The sequence below is a fragment of the Dermacentor silvarum genome, chromosome 9 (genome assembly GCF_013339745.2).
Source record: "Dermacentor silvarum isolate Dsil-2018 chromosome 9, BIME_Dsil_1.4, whole genome shotgun sequence".
NCBI classification, from domain to species: domain Eukaryota; kingdom Metazoa; phylum Arthropoda; class Arachnida; order Ixodida; family Ixodidae; genus Dermacentor; species Dermacentor silvarum.
The window spans coordinates 64,861,245-64,878,629 of NC_051162.1; the positions used below are offsets into that span (position 1 = coordinate 64,861,245).

At 46.4% G+C, this 17,385-nt stretch overlaps 1 protein-coding gene across 1 annotated transcript in view; it reads right to left on the reverse strand.

The window, feature by feature from the left end:
* Positions 1-4,354: 4,354 nt before the first annotated feature.
* The window catches only part of LOC125940006 (uncharacterized), a 54,123-nt gene continuing 41,092 nt past the window's right edge, over positions 4,355-17,385 (reverse strand). Inside the window, exons 4-5 of the mRNA XM_049655666.1 lie at positions 14,666-14,685; positions 4,355-4,483 (exon numbers count right to left, since the gene is read on the reverse strand). Coding sequence (XP_049511623.1) covers positions 4,393-4,483; positions 14,666-14,685 — 111 coding nt within the window. The 3' untranslated portion in view covers positions 4,355-4,392. The remainder of the gene's footprint in view (positions 4,484-14,665; positions 14,686-17,385) is intronic.

Consider the following 17,385-nt stretch of genomic DNA (forward strand, 5'->3'; position numbering starts at 1 on the left):
GACACCTCGTGTGTTGTTCAGTGATCGGTGGGCGGTTACTGAGAGCTGGTGTTGTCCGATTTTCTCTAATTGTTTGATCTTGTTGCTTTGCTCTTTGGTTTCTACATCAATGAGTAGATCTCCTGAATTCATCTTTTTCGCGTTGTAGTTGCTGCCGATGCATTCTTGGATTGCTTTGCCTATCGGGAAAGGCGACATGTCCTGGATTTTGGTTTCACTCATAGATGTGATGACGAAAAACTTCGTATATTCATTCTTCTTAATGAAAAACTCTTTACTTGATTCGGTGCGTCCCCTTTTCAGGGGCCGATCATTTCTGGAAGGGGGGGTTCTTCATGCCATAAAAACAAAAAACTATTCGGTAGCTATGCTGGCCACCCACCACGGAGTCCAACTAGGGAACGTATAGAGACGCTAGCCATACAGCGCCACTATAACCCTATAGTCCTGACCAAGAGAGTTCATTTCCACAGGGTTAACCCTTGCCGCCAGGAAATTGGGAAGTAAAACGAAGTGAAGAGAAGACAGGAGAGATGGAAAGTGAGAGAGAAAGGCGAAGGTTGGAGGGAGAGAGAGACAGGAAAAGGCAACTACCGATTTCCCCCGGGTGGGTCAGTCCGGGGGTGCCGTCTACGTGAAGCCGAGGCCAAAGAGGTGTGTTGCCTCCGCCGGAGGGCCATAAAGGTCCAAACACCCGGCTTCAGCTCAACCTCCAGGATGCCCTTTTCCCCGGACACGGCTAAGCTGCGCACGGTTAGACGCGGGAGGATCCAACCCCCCTGTGCTCGGGTCCGTGGTGTCGCAACACACCAAACGCCTGCTTGCGCAGACGCCCCTGCGGGGGAATGCGATAGGGGAGAGCCATATGAAGGAAGGATAGTACTTTTATCGGCCCTGTCAACTTGTAACCATTCGCTTGCTAACTAAATTAACAAGCATGGTGTCAGCGCGCACAGTAAACATGAACTCATCACACTCGATGACCGCAGACACTCGCTGTCAGCGCACTGCGTAAGGAAACGCGGCAGCAGCAGCGAGCGAAGTGACCTTCGTGTTTGTCTGTCGCTTCAACGCAAAGTGAACGACGAGAACACACAGCACGCATAAAGGTACGAGCCGTCGATGCACCTAGACTCTACCCCAACGCAAATCGCTTTCAAGGTACGGCCGCGCGACACATACGCCGTTGCAGCCGAACTAGAATGCCGCCCTCCCCTACCCCACCCTTCGGTGCCTCGCAACGTTGGGTGCCTCGCGCATGACGGAATACGGCGCGCTTCCTGACTGCTTTCCTCCCTTTCGTTGAGCCAAGATCATGGGCCCTTCTCGTACGCTTTTAGCGCACATACCGCGTAGGGAACATGGCCGTGGTGTTATCACCCTTGGACTCGCGCTATCTTCGATATCGTCGTCTTTCATCCCCCGCTGGCTCTGTGTTCGCTCTTACATCCTTCGCTGTGATCGTTCGCTCTGTTACGCAGAGTGACGGCGACGCTCAAAGCAGGTACGGGTGCCTAAGATCTGCACTGTAAAAAAAGTTGATATAAATGCACTTGGAAACTACTAAGCAATCTGTTTGCTTCCACGTTTTTATAAGAGCTAGAACACGTAATTTAGTGCTGTGTCCAGAAATTTCTCTTAAAATATTCGGTATTGCCAGATTGCCAGTCCGAATTCATTCTGCGAAGGTCTACAGAACTCGCTTTACTCATATAAGAATACAACTGAGAAAATATTGAAATACAGTTCCTAACTTTAGGTACCTTTATAGATCGGAATACGGCATTCGAAGCAATAAATTATAGTACTATTTTTGCTAAACTTGAGCGCCATGGTGTCCATGGTCACGCTCTCAACTTATTTAAGTGATATCTATGTTTCAGCTAGCAATACGTAGCAATAAACTACTGCACTTCTGATCCTTTATAATTAATTCTAGCAATCACATGCGCAGCATCTTAGGGCCCCTTCTTTCCAATTCTTACTTCAGGGACATTGTAAAAATGAGTACGCAGACAAAATTTGTAATATACGCTGACAAAAGTACCATCTTGCTAACATTCTCTGACCAGAATGAATCGCTAATAAAGCACGCCACATATTACATGGACTGTCACCTTGAATTCGTTCACTACAAAAAAAAAACTAAAGCGATAGTTTTCCTCACAGAAGGTAAAAAGATGAAAACATGCCAACGCCTTATTTTTGGACGGCGTTGTGATTAACACATTTTGCTTCCTTTGCATTATAAACACGTCAACAATGTCATGGAATGCACATTTTACTGGAATAAGCGTTAAGAAATCTTGAATTCTAGCAGTAAACTTGCGCAACAAACGTAGATAGATAGATAGATAGATAAATAGATAGCCTCTGGAAATTCTATGAAGTACACTAAGAATGCTAAAGCATTAAAAAGCAAAGACGAGACCTTGAATTAAAAATGCTCGTGGAGTACTTGGATGGAAAGACTTAGGTTACGCCAAGGATATTTAGGCGTAGATGGCGTTCTTTTCACTGGAAAATGACACGCTCGTAAAAAGGAACTTCTCTTCAGCATGCACCAAATACCTTCTCAGTGTGCTCTCAGCAACGCGGACAGAGGTTCTGCATGCCCTGCATGATCGCCCATGTGCTGTTCAACACCGGATACAAGGTAAGTACTACTGGCCGCGCCTGTTAGAACCCTGATCGATGGCCGCGCCTGCCGGGATCGCATCCACGCCCGCTGCGCGGGAGGCTGAAATGTTACCACTCAGTCACCCAAGCGTTTGCTATCACGCAATGGAAAAATGCCCTGTAGGCGGGTGCGTAGGCGCAGACAACCCGAGCCTCCGCCAGTATGGTGGCGCCATCTAGTGAAGGCGCCTGCAAACGCAGTGTGCGCAGGCGCAGACGACGAGATGTGATCCACACGAGGCGCGCAATCAACGCGATCCCCAGCCTCCGCCAGTATGGTGGCGCCATCTAGTTAAGGTGCCTGCAAACGCAGCGTGCGCAGGCGCAGACGACGAGATGCGATTCACACGAGGCGCGCAATCAGCGCGATCGTGATGTGAAATGTGCGCCACCTATTCTGGATACCTCTTCGGTACACGTTATGGCGTCCCCTCGCAAGGTACGAACCAATGCTGAAGAAGCGAATCGTAGATCTACGTGCGCGGCTACAACCAGGCATCATCGGGCTCAGCAGACTGCTGTGCAGAGAGCATTACAAGCCGCAGATCGCCGTCGACGCCGGGCGGACAGTTGAGTCGTTCTCGTCAAAGTGAGGCGAAGAGACTGCCGCGAAGACGCGATTGCGCGTGGTGCCGAAATTGTAGCTACTCTTGAGCCGCTCCACCGTTTTACGCTGTGATTGTGCTGCGTGTGCCGCGTAGGCCTGTGACTTTTTGGGTTGTATCGTTTCATCTTTGGCTTGTATCGTTTCAGGGTAGAGGATATAATGAGCAATGTTCTGGCGAAGTGAATGTGTGTGGATGAAATACTGCACTCGTAAAAGTTTCTTATTTGGTGACATAGCCTTTGCAAAATATTCAGTTTTCCCCGTTTTCGCTTCGTGCAGGAGAAACACAAGTGAACAGAGCTTGGTAACTGATGGCAATAGAGCCTTTAGATTTATTTCTTTGTGACAGCCTTCCCTAAACATTCGCGCAGTATTTTCTTGCAGGATTACCAGCTTCCCAGATCCGCCTAGTGGTTCATAATCCATGCATTTGTACTTCCATTCAGGTAAAATATCACGTCCATGAGCGTAAGCGTCGGATGGCCGCGGTTGTGGTGACTCACACTGTCGAAGTAGTTCGAGAAATATTCACGCCAACTTCATCCGTACCGCAGAGTGTCTCGGGTCACGAGGGTGCGAAAGGACAATCCTTCACGTTCCCACGGATGCTACGCTCAGAAACTCGTCGGTCATCGAGGAAACACCGAAGCCATGACCACTGTATGACTCTTTGCTCGGGTGCCTGTTACTCCGCAACCTACATCAAACTGATACGGGTATTACGCGTACGTAAAACAAAACAAATACTATGCACTGTATACAAAGGTATCAAGGAGCAAAGCCGACCGTTACTCAGCGCTTGTGCGTCGCCACTCCACCATCCCGTATTCTTCGCACTCAAAGTACTATTGTCGCGTTTATGCACAAGCGTGAAGTAACAATATGCTCGATAAAAAAGCTAATCGCGTGAAAAGCACGCCAGAAGCAGTGTTAGCAGGTTATACCAATTTAATTGGCAGTCTTTTGCAAGTTGTCTGCGCCTCTATTTGGAACCAACACTTGAGTAAGTAGTTTGTTAGAGTTTATACTGCGTCTTGTATTAATTTATTATGTTTGTGTACTAGGCATAAAAAATTGTAAAAACCCAACGCAAATAATACAAAGCGTTAGAAAAAGATTGAGCTCTCACTGTGCTCATTTAGCCGGAGGATGTACCTTCCATCTCTAACAACCACTCTCAAAGCAAGCTGATGTTTCCTGAAACAGAAAACATTTTAGAATGTCATATTTTGTGTCAAATTTAGAATGTCATATTCAGAATAATTTATATCCAGAATCAGAACATGCAAAATGTGTATGAGGTATCGCCGCCTACGAGCTAGGGTACTGTACACAAAACACGAATATTTTGGTGATACCTTTAGAGTAGAATAGTGCTTCTATTTGAAGCAGTGATCATGCTTATTCAAGTTCTCCTCTATTTATGACTTCTTGAAGTGGGCAGAACTGTGAATATAGCGATACTTTAGAATTCCCACCTTGTTTTATTGTAAAACTTAATGTTGATGCTGTGTTCTAGGTTTTATTCGATTTGATATGCCTGGTGTTTTTTTTATTGCCCACCCTTGCCTTGCAAAGTTCGCTCATCATATTCTGTGAAGACTTGAACTACAACTGCAAGCGAAGCCAGACGCCCATTTAATGCGCGCCCTTGTATCGCATTTACCACGTACATTTCAGCGCCCAATTTTCGTAGTCCCAAAGATAATACATGACTAGCCGTAAGAGTTATTGTTGGTACAGTACTGGAGTCTTTCGGCTTCATTGTAGCATTGGCTTTATGGCACGAAGAAAGAAGTAGTAAACAACATTGCGATTATTACTAATTTCCGATCTCGATCTGTTGAGCAACGAATACGAATAATAGAATTGTGATTTTTACGCTTCCAACATTCCACCTTCTCCATGCATACCATTTTCAGTAAGGCTGCCTTAACATCAATCAACAAGTACTATAAATCTTAATGTTGCTTCAACGCAAATAATTTTATAATGACCTCATTGTAGAGCACGAAACTGTTGATAGCATTAAATCTTCATGCTTCCTCTTAAAGCTTTCTCCTCATCATGTTCACTGTGTCGTCGTAGGAAATGCTACATTGTGGCATTCAGAATATGATGCAATGTTCAGCACATTAAACTTGTACTACTACATCACTACTGTGTCCTAATCTGCCAGTACAAATCAGAAGTTCCTCCCAGTAGAAAATTTTCGCAGATCCAAAGCTCACGTTGACATCAACGCGAAGCAAAGCTATAATGAAGAGGAACTTAAAATACTTTAAAAGTGACAGCAATGCATAACACATTGTCTGCTTTCATCTCCTCCAATGTATATGTTTGCATACCAGAATCATGACAAAATTATTTTCATGCATTTTTATGTTCATCCACTGCAGAAGCTAGGCGGAAATATAATCTCTAAATCAGGGGACGTACAATGTAGATGTGTATGCAGCGATAAGTCCTGAAAGAAGGTGATGTGTGAAGCTTGACGAGGGAGGAATGTTGATGACAGGTATGCGCACAAAAATTGCCAGGTATCATGCACACTGGCAACAGGCAGAAGAGTAGCTTTCATCGGTCTTTCTCAAGAATACTGGGCTTGCATAGAGACTATTGGGAAGTAGAGACCACACAGCACAGTTGCACACAATTTCAGCGGAAACTGTAATGCCCAACTTAAATTTGTGGCATTCGATCACGCACCAACAACACACGACGGCACCATCAAGTGCACCGCCCGGCGAGAACGCGATGATGACGACTCACTGACGACGATGGCATGACGATCCTGGCCTGAAGACATTTGAGTCACAACGTCAAAATTAGGACAATAGAAAGACCAGAATGGCGGGACCATGACCCCAAAAAAACAAATTGCACGAGGCCAACAGCATGATGGCGACGAGGTGACGACGGCGGCATGATTAACATGGCATGAAACTTCAGTGACGGCAATGGTATGGCACTGACAGCTTGAAGACCACGCCGTAACACGACGAGATGTCCTGGTAGAACGATACGAAATATATGACGACGATGGCATGACTGAGATCAGAGCTGCGATGGCTACGACAACATGACGGTGATGGGATAGTGATACTCAAATGATTACAATGGCATCGTGAAGTCGGCATGCTGGCAATGGTATGGCGATGCTTGTATAACGACGGCAATTAAATTACGAAGGTGGAAGGACGAAGGACGGCGTAACACAGGGATGGCGACAAAGAGAACAAACACGACGACATGATGGTGGTGGCGTGTTGGTGTTGGAGCTCATGCCCGACCTTATGGTCATAAGCTTCACCTGCAGGTCACCTGGATTTGCGTGTATTCGCGTACATATTGCGATATTCTTTGTTTGCTCTATATTCGGTACCTGTAAATTGAACAAAGCAATATCGAGAAACCAGCAAGGATGACAGTGCTACGACGACAATGGCTAGGATGAAGGCTCTGTCTTGACGGGAGGGATGACGACACTGCAATGACGACGTTGGTGTCATGACAAAGTCATAACCACAATGAGATGATGTGACTAGAATCACTATGACTGAATGACGACGACGGAAAGATCTGATAGAGAAAAAGCAGGAATCTGACAGATGACACACGAGAAAGCTGGAATCACAAATAAGGATAGCAAAGATGGGATTGGCTTCCTGTGTTTGAGTTGTTCACCAAAGCAGCTGCAGCAGTGCAATGTCGAAGACAGAAGCAAGGAAGGTTTCGGTTTAAAACTTTGACTTTGACAAGACGACATCGTTATCAATATTATCACTACCATGCAAAAAGGCTTGCATTATTCAGTGGACATTACGGTGACCTACGGACATGATTTATTAAGCTAATTTTGTTGGGATTTTATTGGCACTGTAAGCATAGCTTTAACCATATCAATTTCAGTGCATCTCCTGAAGACTTGTTAAGCTTAAATAACATTGTTTTAAATATAGTTGACTAAAGCAGGAAGCAGAGTTCGTTTTCTCAGTAATACGATGTGACGCCTTCAACCGAGCTCGTACAACATAGCTTGTTGGTTGCTATGCACAGGCCACAAGTAAGAATATTGTAATGATACTGCGAGCAATAGGACAAAGACGACGTTGGCCATCATGGGGAAGAGAGCAACGATTGTCAAGAAATGCAGCAGATCCAACGTGCCCTGTTGAAATCGACATACAGCGAACCTTAGAAAGCAGTGTCCAGGCGCACCTTCTGATTTGGCTCAAGGATGCCCCCAGCGAGGAGCTCTGCAATACAATGCACCATTGAACGCAACCGGCATTATAGCGGTTGCAATAGGCAAGCTAGTTTGCTGCGCCATTTGTTTGGGGTACCCGACTCCCCTTAGAGCCGCAGATGCGACCATCAACGCTGTTGCCAGGTGGCGGAAGGCATGGGCACCGTGAGGAGATCTCCTACGGTGCCCTCTCTCCCGTCTCATCGAGGCCTCCTCGCCCTCTGCCCCAGCAGCCAATGACCCGCACGAGCAGGCCGGCTTCCCTAATATACCTTCCACTGCTGCGGGTGAAGTACTCTGAGCCGTTGCTCGTAGATGGCGCCGCCGTCTTGCAAACGATTGAGAGTGATTCGGCGAGAACGCACAGGCAGCAGCCGCAGCAGCAGCAGGCGGCAGCCAAGATCACCAAGAGAGGCGCAGCGGGGTTTCTAAAAAAACGTTTTGCTTTAAAGTTCTCTTTCCGCTTCCTTAGCTTATTGCAGCTAGATGCCGAAAGCTTGTAAACACATTTTCCTTTAAATCTGTACCCATGGTATTTTGGCAGATGAAATGGCTTCCACGCAAGACGGAATTCCACTTCGGCCAAGTCCTGGCTAGTTGCACCATGTCAACAGACAGAGAGCTTGTTTGAACCGCAACACCGGCACCCCCCACTACCCCACCCCAGCCGATGATCTCGATCCAACCCCGCGACCTTGGCTCCTTCAGCGCCACTAACAGCGTCGACGTCTATGAATGGCTTGGGTATTACGAGCGTGCCGCAACGAACAATCGGTGGAGCCCAACAGGGACGCCCGCCAATATCGCCTTCTCTCTGAGTGGGACAGCGCGCGTCTGGTTTGACACTCACGAAGTAGAGCTGACAAACTTTCATTTATGCAAGGCTCGTGACCGATTAGACAAAGCAATAGGCCGTCAGGGCACAGCTTTGAAAAAAATCTCTCCTGTCGCGCTGAGACTCTCACGGAGTCAGTGCGTGTCGCCTGTCCTTGCCATCATCACCCTTTGCCGCCGTGTTAGCAACATTACCGAGACGGGGAAACTATGCCACGTCCACAAAGGCATTAAAAGGCCCCTCACCAGGCCGCAGAGCATATGTTGGTTATACGCTGGAAGTTGTTACGTGCCCTCTAAGGAGTGTTCTACCGCAAGAATTTCTAGAATTAGTTCAGTAATAGCAAAGATAGAAATATTTGAAGTGTCGCGAGGGAGGCGAGCTTCATCGCCAACATAGACGCTGTCTCAACTTGCCCCGTCTAGTCTTCTTTTGCTGGGTCATTGTCATTTTCGCTCAGTCATGGTCATCACTATGTCTTACTACCATCATCGTTTAGGGATTCATTCACTTAGTACCCACGTCATAAACCATTTAAGTGGCTTTTATGTGTTAATCTTTTTTCGTTGAGTCATTGTGATTTTTGTTGAGCCATGCTCATGACTATGATTTATACCATCTTCACTGAGTGTTTCCTTCACTTTGTGCCCACGCCCGAACCCATTACAGTGGTCTCTCAGTGATAAACTTTTTTTGCTAAGTCATTCTCATTTTTGGTGAGCCGTGGTCATGACTATGGCTTCTACCCCAATCAGTGCTTTATGTCTCCATCCCTTAGAACCCCCCTCCCCCCCGTTCGAACCCATTTCAGTGGTATTTGAGTATTCTTTTTTCGATGAGTCATTGTAATTTTTGCTGAGTCATACTCATGACTATAACTTCGACCATCATCCTTTAGCAAGTGGGTTTTGAGTGTTAATGTATTTTTCCTGAGTCATTGACGTTTTTGCTGAGTCATGCTTAATACTATGACTTCTACCACCATCCTTTAGTGTTTCCTTCACTTAGTACCAACGTCCGAACCCATTTGAGTGGTTTTTGAGTGTTAATCTTTTTTCGCTGAGTCATTGTCATTTTTGTTCAGTCACGGTCATGACTGTGACTAGTCGGTCATGACTATAGTCCTGGTCATAATATGAGCATGACCGAGTCAAGCTCATGACTATGACTTCTACCACTACCCTTTAGTGTTTCCTTCACTTAGTACCGACGTCCGATCACATTTCAGTGGTTTTTGAGTGTTAATCTTTTTTCGCTGAGTCATTGTCATGTTTGCTTTGTCATGGTCATGACTATGACTACTACCACCATCCTTTAGTGTTTCCTTCACTTAGTACCTACGTCGGAACCTATTTCAGTGGTTTTCGAGTGTTAATTTTTCGCGGAGTCATTGTCATTTTTGATCAGTATGATTTCTACCATCATCCTTTAGTGATTCCTTCACTTGTACCCACGTCAGAACCTATTTAGGTGGCTTTTGAGTGTTAGTCTTTTTTCGCTGAGTCATTGTCATTTATGCCGAGTCATGGTCATGACTATGACTTCTAGCACAATCTCTTTAGTGTTTCCTTCACTTCGTGCCCACGTTCGAACCCATTTCAGTGATTCTTTAGTATTCTTCTGTTTTAAGTGAGTGAATGTCATTTTTGCTGAGTCATGCTCATGACTATGACTTCAACCGTCATCCTTTAGTGATTCCTTCGCTTAGCACCCATGTCAGAAGCAGTTTAAGTGGCTTTCGAGTGTTAATCTTTTTCCGCTACATCATTGTCATTTTTGCTGAGCCATGCTCAATGACTATCATTTCTACCATCATCCCTTAGTGCTTCTTGCTAAGTCTTGCGGCCTCAACTGCGCCCCCCAAAAGTCAGAGCTACTCCTGGTCTCACCGCGAAAGAAGCATGCATCCGACTCGCCCACTATCAAAATACAACTGGAGGGACACACCATCATTCCGTCTCAGAGCGTAAAGATATTGGGAATGGTTTTCCAGTCGGATCGCACCAACACAATATTAATTAACAAGCTTAAGAATACTACAGCCCAAGTTACCCACATGATCCGGCGAATAACAACCAAGAGAAGAGGCATGGGGGAGGCGGACACGCTTCGGCTTGTCCAAGCCTTCGTCGTGTCTCGAATAACTTACGTTATTCCATACGCACTACTGAACGCAACGGAATTCACAAAAATCAACACAATGATCAGAAAGGCATATAAGCAGGCGATGGGCCTGCCGATCAGTACGTCCACAGAACGCCTACTACGACTAGGCGTGCACAACACGGCCGAGGAGCTGATCGAGGCACATTTATCCAGCCAGCGAACAAGGTTGGCTGTTACGGAAGCGGGGAGGTCCATCCTGTTACGCCTGGGGCTATCTGCTCCTCTCAGCCATCCGCCGCCTCAGACTGTTAGCTTACCCCATGCCATCCGGAGCAACATCACCGTACCTCCTCTACCTCGCAACATGCACCCAGTGCACCACGCACAGCGAAGGGAGGCCCGGGCTCGGGCCATACACAAGCGATACGGGACTGTGCCCTCTACAGCCTACACGAATGTGGGGTCTTACCCCAGACGCGCAGCCACAACAGCCACCGTAATCGTCAACAAAAAACATCGGAGCAGCATTTCGCTCACCGGATACAATCCCCTCCAAGCCGAAGAAGCGGCCATAGCCCTCGCGCTCGCCCAAACACAGGTTGAAGTCATAGTTACCGACTCCCAACAGGCGTGCCGCAACTTCGCTAGCGGAAGAATTCATGCCACTACGCTCAAGATAATTAATCAAAAGCCGCCAACCAGATCAGTCATAATCATCTGGGCGCCAGCTCATCACGGCATTCCTGGCAACGAGGTCGCCAACCACGTGGCTCGAGATTTGACCCAACGAGCCGACGCCGAGGAATCTGAAGCGGAGCATATGCACCCTCTAGTCTCATACCAAGACATCACACAACACTACAAGCTAACCCGCAGAACATATGCACCCCCACACAAGTCACTACCTAGAGAGCAGGAGCGTTTCCTCCGAGCTCTACAGGTTAACACATTTCCCCACCCAACCAGAAACCACCTCATAGCCCCTACACAATTCTCTCCGCAATGCCGCTTCTGCGCAGAGCCCGGTCCCTGAGGCACATAGTCGGGGGCTGCAGAGAGGCACCACTCAATCCTCCGAACCCCTACCACACCAACGAGCTTTGGGAGAGAGCCTTGGCCAGCTCCGACCTCGAAGATCAGCAACGGCTGATTGCGAGGGCCCAGGACGTGGCCCGAGCTCAAGGCATCCTGGAATGAGGACGCCTCTCCAAAGCTGCATTTATACATTAAAGATGTTTATTCTCTCTCTCTCTCTCTCTCTCTCTCAATTTGTACTCACGTTAGAACCCATTTCAGTGGCTTTTGAATGTTAATTTTTTTAATGTGACACATTTCTCGGCGAAAATTTGCTACTTGGACAGTCTCTAGCTATTGACCTAACTGCCTACATCTTTGTGCTCTCATGGTCGTTTCGTTAGCTTGGTAAGTACCTAAATTGGCATAGTATGACAGCAGTGTATGACGAACATAAGTGATTGGTCATGACATATATGCATGACCATTGATTTTAGTGTTTCCCTCACTTAGTACCAACGTACCCAACAAACGCATGTCATGACATGCGTGTCATGTAGGTCATGACAATGACCCAGCAAAGAAGATTAAAACTCAGAATCCACCTAAATCGGTTCAGACGTGGATTCTAAGTCAAGGAAACACTAAAGGATGCTGTAGAAGTCATAGTCATGAGCATGACTCAGCATAAATGACAATGACTCAGCAAAAAAGATAAACACTCAAAAGCCACTGAAGTGGGCTCTGACGTGGGTACTAAGTGAAGGAAACACTGAAGAATGATGGTAGAAGTCATAGTCATGACCAGGACTCAGCCAAAATGAGAATGACTCAGCGAAAAAGTTTAAAACTAAAAAACGAATGGAATGGGTTCGGATGTGGCACTAAGTGAAGGAAAAGGCTAAAGGTTGATGGTCGAATTCATAGTCATGAGCATGACTAAGGCTTTCGCCTTAAGGTCTCTTAAGTGTAGCTTAAGGGACTCCTGAGGACTCATGACATCAATGTCATGACATGCGTGTCATGTAGGTCATGAAAGAGCCACCTACGTCTTGGTGCTCTCATGGTCATTTTGTTAACTTGGTAGGCGCCCCGCACACTGCTTCGCATAACAAAGATTCCCACCAGGCGTGGGATCTGCCAGTTTTTTCGCTCAATCATTGTCATTTTCGCTGAGTCATGCTCATGACTAAGATTTCTACCAGCATCCTTTAGTGTTTCCTTCACTTAGTACCCACGTCCGAACCCATTTCAGTGGTTTTTGAGTGTTAATAGATGAGCCATTGTCATAACCTACATGACACGCATTTCATGAAATTCATGTCATGGCATGTCATTTATGTTCGCCATATATCTTGTCATAGTATGCCAATTTCAGTACATAGTCATACCAAGTAAACGAAACGACCATGAGAGCACAAAGACGTAGGGGGCTAGATAGATAAATAGATAGATAGATAGATAGACCGATATATAGATATATACGGTCTAAGTAGCAAAAGTTCGTCAAGAAATCCTTCGTATCTAAAACAAGCTCTCTTTAATGGCAGACCAGAAGAACGTGCAGCTTATGCGCTTCGTTATCTTTCATGGCGCCAGCCCTTGCGCGCGCTTTCCTCCATGTGTGAAAGCACCACATCATTGTGTCAATATACCGGATCTCCCAGTTAACTTGGACCACGATTTAAAAAAAGACCATCGTACCGATAGCATAGTACCGACGGTCGCGTGTTCTTACAGCCAGTATTTTTTTCATCACGATTAATTAATTCGTTAATTGCTTTTAATTAGTGAACTTCTAAATTATTGCTTGAATCGCAAACATGTACATTACAAAGTTGTAGGGCACTTCAAAAAACCTCCGAATCAAGCATTTATTTCGTGCTGAATTGTGCCTGGTTGTTCTTTCTAAGAAAAAAAACAGCCCCCGAAGTACGCGAAATATGAAATAGAGGCGCGCTCGCGTGTGCCGCTACTCAAGCTCTCCCAAGCTCACTAAATAAAAGCAATTATTAAATAATACTTCCTTATGAAAAAACTGCTGGTTTAAATAAAAGTTTGTTCCTGCTCCTCCTTATGAAAAGAATACTGGCTGTAAGTGCAGACGACTGTCGCTAATATGCAGTCGGTACGATTTCTCTAGTGCGCTTGGTCTTTTTTTTTATCCTGGTCCAAGTTAACTGAGACACCAAGTATATTCCTCAAGGCAGCAGAATCCAGGCAGCGCCCCTCTCAGGAAGTTGCGGGAAGGTTCCTAAAGAAAGCTTTGCTTTTATACTCAACCAGTGTTCAATCCTAGCTAGAGAATTGGGCAACAATAACGTTTTCATATGTTGTAACGGAGTTGCAATAGCAAGGGGAGAAATATGATACGGGAGTGCATGAAGTGTGGATTCGAAGTGCAGGAAGCGGATCTCGATGAATCAGGATACGGCAGTGAATGTGGCATGGTAGAATGTCGAGTCGGGAAAGCCGCTTGCACGTCAAAAGTAGACTTTGCTAGTGCTTCCGGTGCACACATACAATGGCAAATCATTGATCGCATCGCGGACAGTGTTTCGGCGTTGTTAAACCGCGTAGGGCATTGTTGTTCCCAGTGTGCCGTAGCACTCCTGACCCCGTTTTTCTTCTATCTAGAGTTTTACGTGCCAAAACCTGTTCTGATTATGAGGCACGCCGTAGTGGAGGGCTCTGGAATAATTTTAATACCTGGGGTTCTTTAACGTGCACTACAAACCAAGCACACGGGCGTTTTTGCATTTTGCCTTCATCGAAATACGGCCGCCGTATCCGTGATTTGGGCCCGCTATCTCGTGCTCAGCAGCGCAACGCCTTAGCTGACTGAGCCACCGTGACAGGTAGCCTGTTTTTGAACCGTCACTGGCTGAAATACAATAATTCTGTTTGTGGCATCGTAGCTTGTTTCTCAATGGGCGATTCTGGATTCATGAATCCCCTGCCGTGAAGGCGTAGTGCTTCCATACTTGCAATACAATTTTTTTTCAAAAAATACTGCGCTAAAAAAGGCTGATCCGTAGGAGAATTTGTCTTTGGGAGTTGAGGCCAGTGACTCACTATGCAAGTAGGGTAATGGTACACCCGGAAGTTGTGTATCGCTAGCGTTACCGGTAATAAATATTTCGCAAGTAGTACTAGATAGTTCTGGTGCACTCACTTTTTCTTCCACTCTGTGAACTGAAACGAGAAAAATGTATATAATGCTTTATTTACCCCTGGATGACCCTTGCGATAATATTACATGAGTATTACAAAGTGCACTAATAGTTGCAAATAGTTATAAAACTTGGAGGATGCCTAAGCTTCACCTTTAAGAGTGGAACGCGATATCGTTATCGGGCTCCATTCGCATCACATTTTTCTTTAGGAGTAGGCTTCACTGAAACACACAACGTTTAAAAGCCAGCTTACAAAGACCAATTTTACACTGATGCCCTTATAGTCGGCTTTACTTTTAGCACAAATGCATTGCTGGGAAGACATCTTTACAGGAGCCATTTAAGCCGTCTTATATGAAAACGCGAAGGCCCTAGGACCATTGCATTATTTTATAAATTTTTTACTGTTCCCCGAGGCGCGCGCTTGTCGGAAATTTAGAAAGGGTCGGTTCTCAACATTCCCCTCAATGTTGCCTAGAAGCAAAGTACAGAGAAACACTATTAGAATGTGAGGAACGTTAAGCTTCGCCTTTACGAGTGGAACACGATAGCATTCAAAGATGCCTGGCTGCTTATGGGGCTTTTTTCTCGTACATTCGAAGTACAATCCGACGCTATCTGGCCAGTGGGTCTCGTTAAGTCGTAGTTTACGATTTTTCTGACGGATTCTACTGTGAGAAAATCAATTTTTGTTAACTAACGCCTTGCGCCACGTGGAGGGCCTGTGTGGTGGGGTAATTCGGGATGATGCAGTCCGGGATAATATGGTTCGGCATGATTATTTCCGCCAGACGCCGATGCTTGGCGCCGACACCGGATTTCCTACGACACGGGGCCCTCAACGCTATCGCATTAAAAGCACAGGCAAAGCACAGACATTTACAACGAATGGGGAAAAATTTATACTATAAGTAAATTAGATGCTAGTAGTTCCGAACAAGCGAAACACGTAGCTACAGGTAAGTGTCAAATCAGCATAAAGCACACTCTTGTTGATACGTTTAGAGAACCAGAAAAAAAAAAGAAACGCAGTTTCGCCCGAAAGGCGAATCATCAATTGCGATAGCAAATTAGTAGATAGCTATACGGAGCGAGGATAGTAGTTTTATCGTATGCATAAACTGGCGCACGTTTGCTTACTAAATAAATTAACAAGCCTGATGTCAGTGCGCACAAGCAAACATGAATAGATCACACTCGATGACACCGCAGACAACCAGTGTGAAAACGCTGGCGTGAGCAAGCGCGGCTGCAGAGAGCGAAGATTCGTGCGGTATATTGCTTCAACGGAAACTGAGCGCCGAAAGCACAGCGCAAACAAAGGTAAGAGCTGTGTGCAAATCGCTTTCGAGATACTGTGCGCGTGACAGCCCGCAGCCGCGCATAGTACAAGTTGCTCGCAGAGCAGAAGCCGCACGCCCTCCCTCCCACGCTGCCTTTCCACTCCAGTTCCTCTTGCGCCCAATCCACTGTGTAAGATATATACTCTTTAGGTTCGGACATTTCTCTGCTTGCTTGCGAGACGCGATCGACCAGATAAAGTAGCAGCGTTGCGCGCCGATCGGCCCAATGACTTCAGCGAATACCTATCGGCGATATGACGCAACTTCAAGACAAAAAAGGCTTTCATCGGTTTAATCTCCCGTTGGTATAGCAACTGGTGTTTCGCGGGAAATCCGAAATGATTGAGTGCCGCGCGACAGTGGGCCTCTTCGATTATGCGATCCTGGACTGTCCGCAAACCGTCCGCATAAACATCCGGACTGTCCGCAAACCGTCCGCGCCTTCCGGTCTGACTAGCCCTGACAGAAGAGCGCGTCACAGTCCCGTGATCCAGCTGTCGGGGACTGTCCGCGATTTCGGTCGATGCACCGCGACCGCAAGTCACTCTCCTGGCTGCCGTCGTCTGCTCTTTGCTACTCGTAGATAGCCCCCTACACAGCGTTTTTATTAGCGTGGCCTCCGCAATGGTGCAGTCTCAGAGGCGTACGTTGCCGACACAACCATGAAGCTAGCACAGTGTAATCGTAGCCTTAGCGCGCAGAACGTTTTCGCAAAGCTCAGTTTATTACGTCGCGCTAGCCAGCTCATTGCCTGAGAAATTTAAGTAGAATTCCCACACAGACGTAAGCAAAATCGTGGTGGTGGTGAAATATATTTATTGGCCCTAAAATTGCTGTGGAGAGACTCCGAAATCATGGTCGTGCCACGTCGCTGTTCATGCAGAAAGCACCCGCCTACATCCTCAAATCTCGCGAGACCGTCTGCTAATTAAAGGCCCGACGCGTGACAGAGCGCGTGTACACCGTCTACTAATCCTGCACGTCAAAAATCAAACGTTCGAACTTGGTAGCAGAAGGGATCAACATATACGTCAACAGCAACACGCGAAGCTCCTATTGTATACCACCCCAGATACCGGCATGAAATAGCCACATGCAATATATGATTCCTTGCACGTACGCTAGTTTCACTTACCTGAAAAGCAAAATTTAGCTGCAATGAGCTTGACAGATTTCGTGAAACACATTAAGAAAAGCAAGCATGTGCGCCTGATCGCTGTGCTTCTTTCTTAAAAAAACACGAAGACTAAAGCTACAGCAATTAGACGGCTCGTAAAAAACTTGCATGATGGCACACAAAGCACCGATGTAACAGAAGCGATAACTGAATGCACAGTAGTTGCCGTCTGGAGCGCGCAAAGTACGCAGAAGCACAC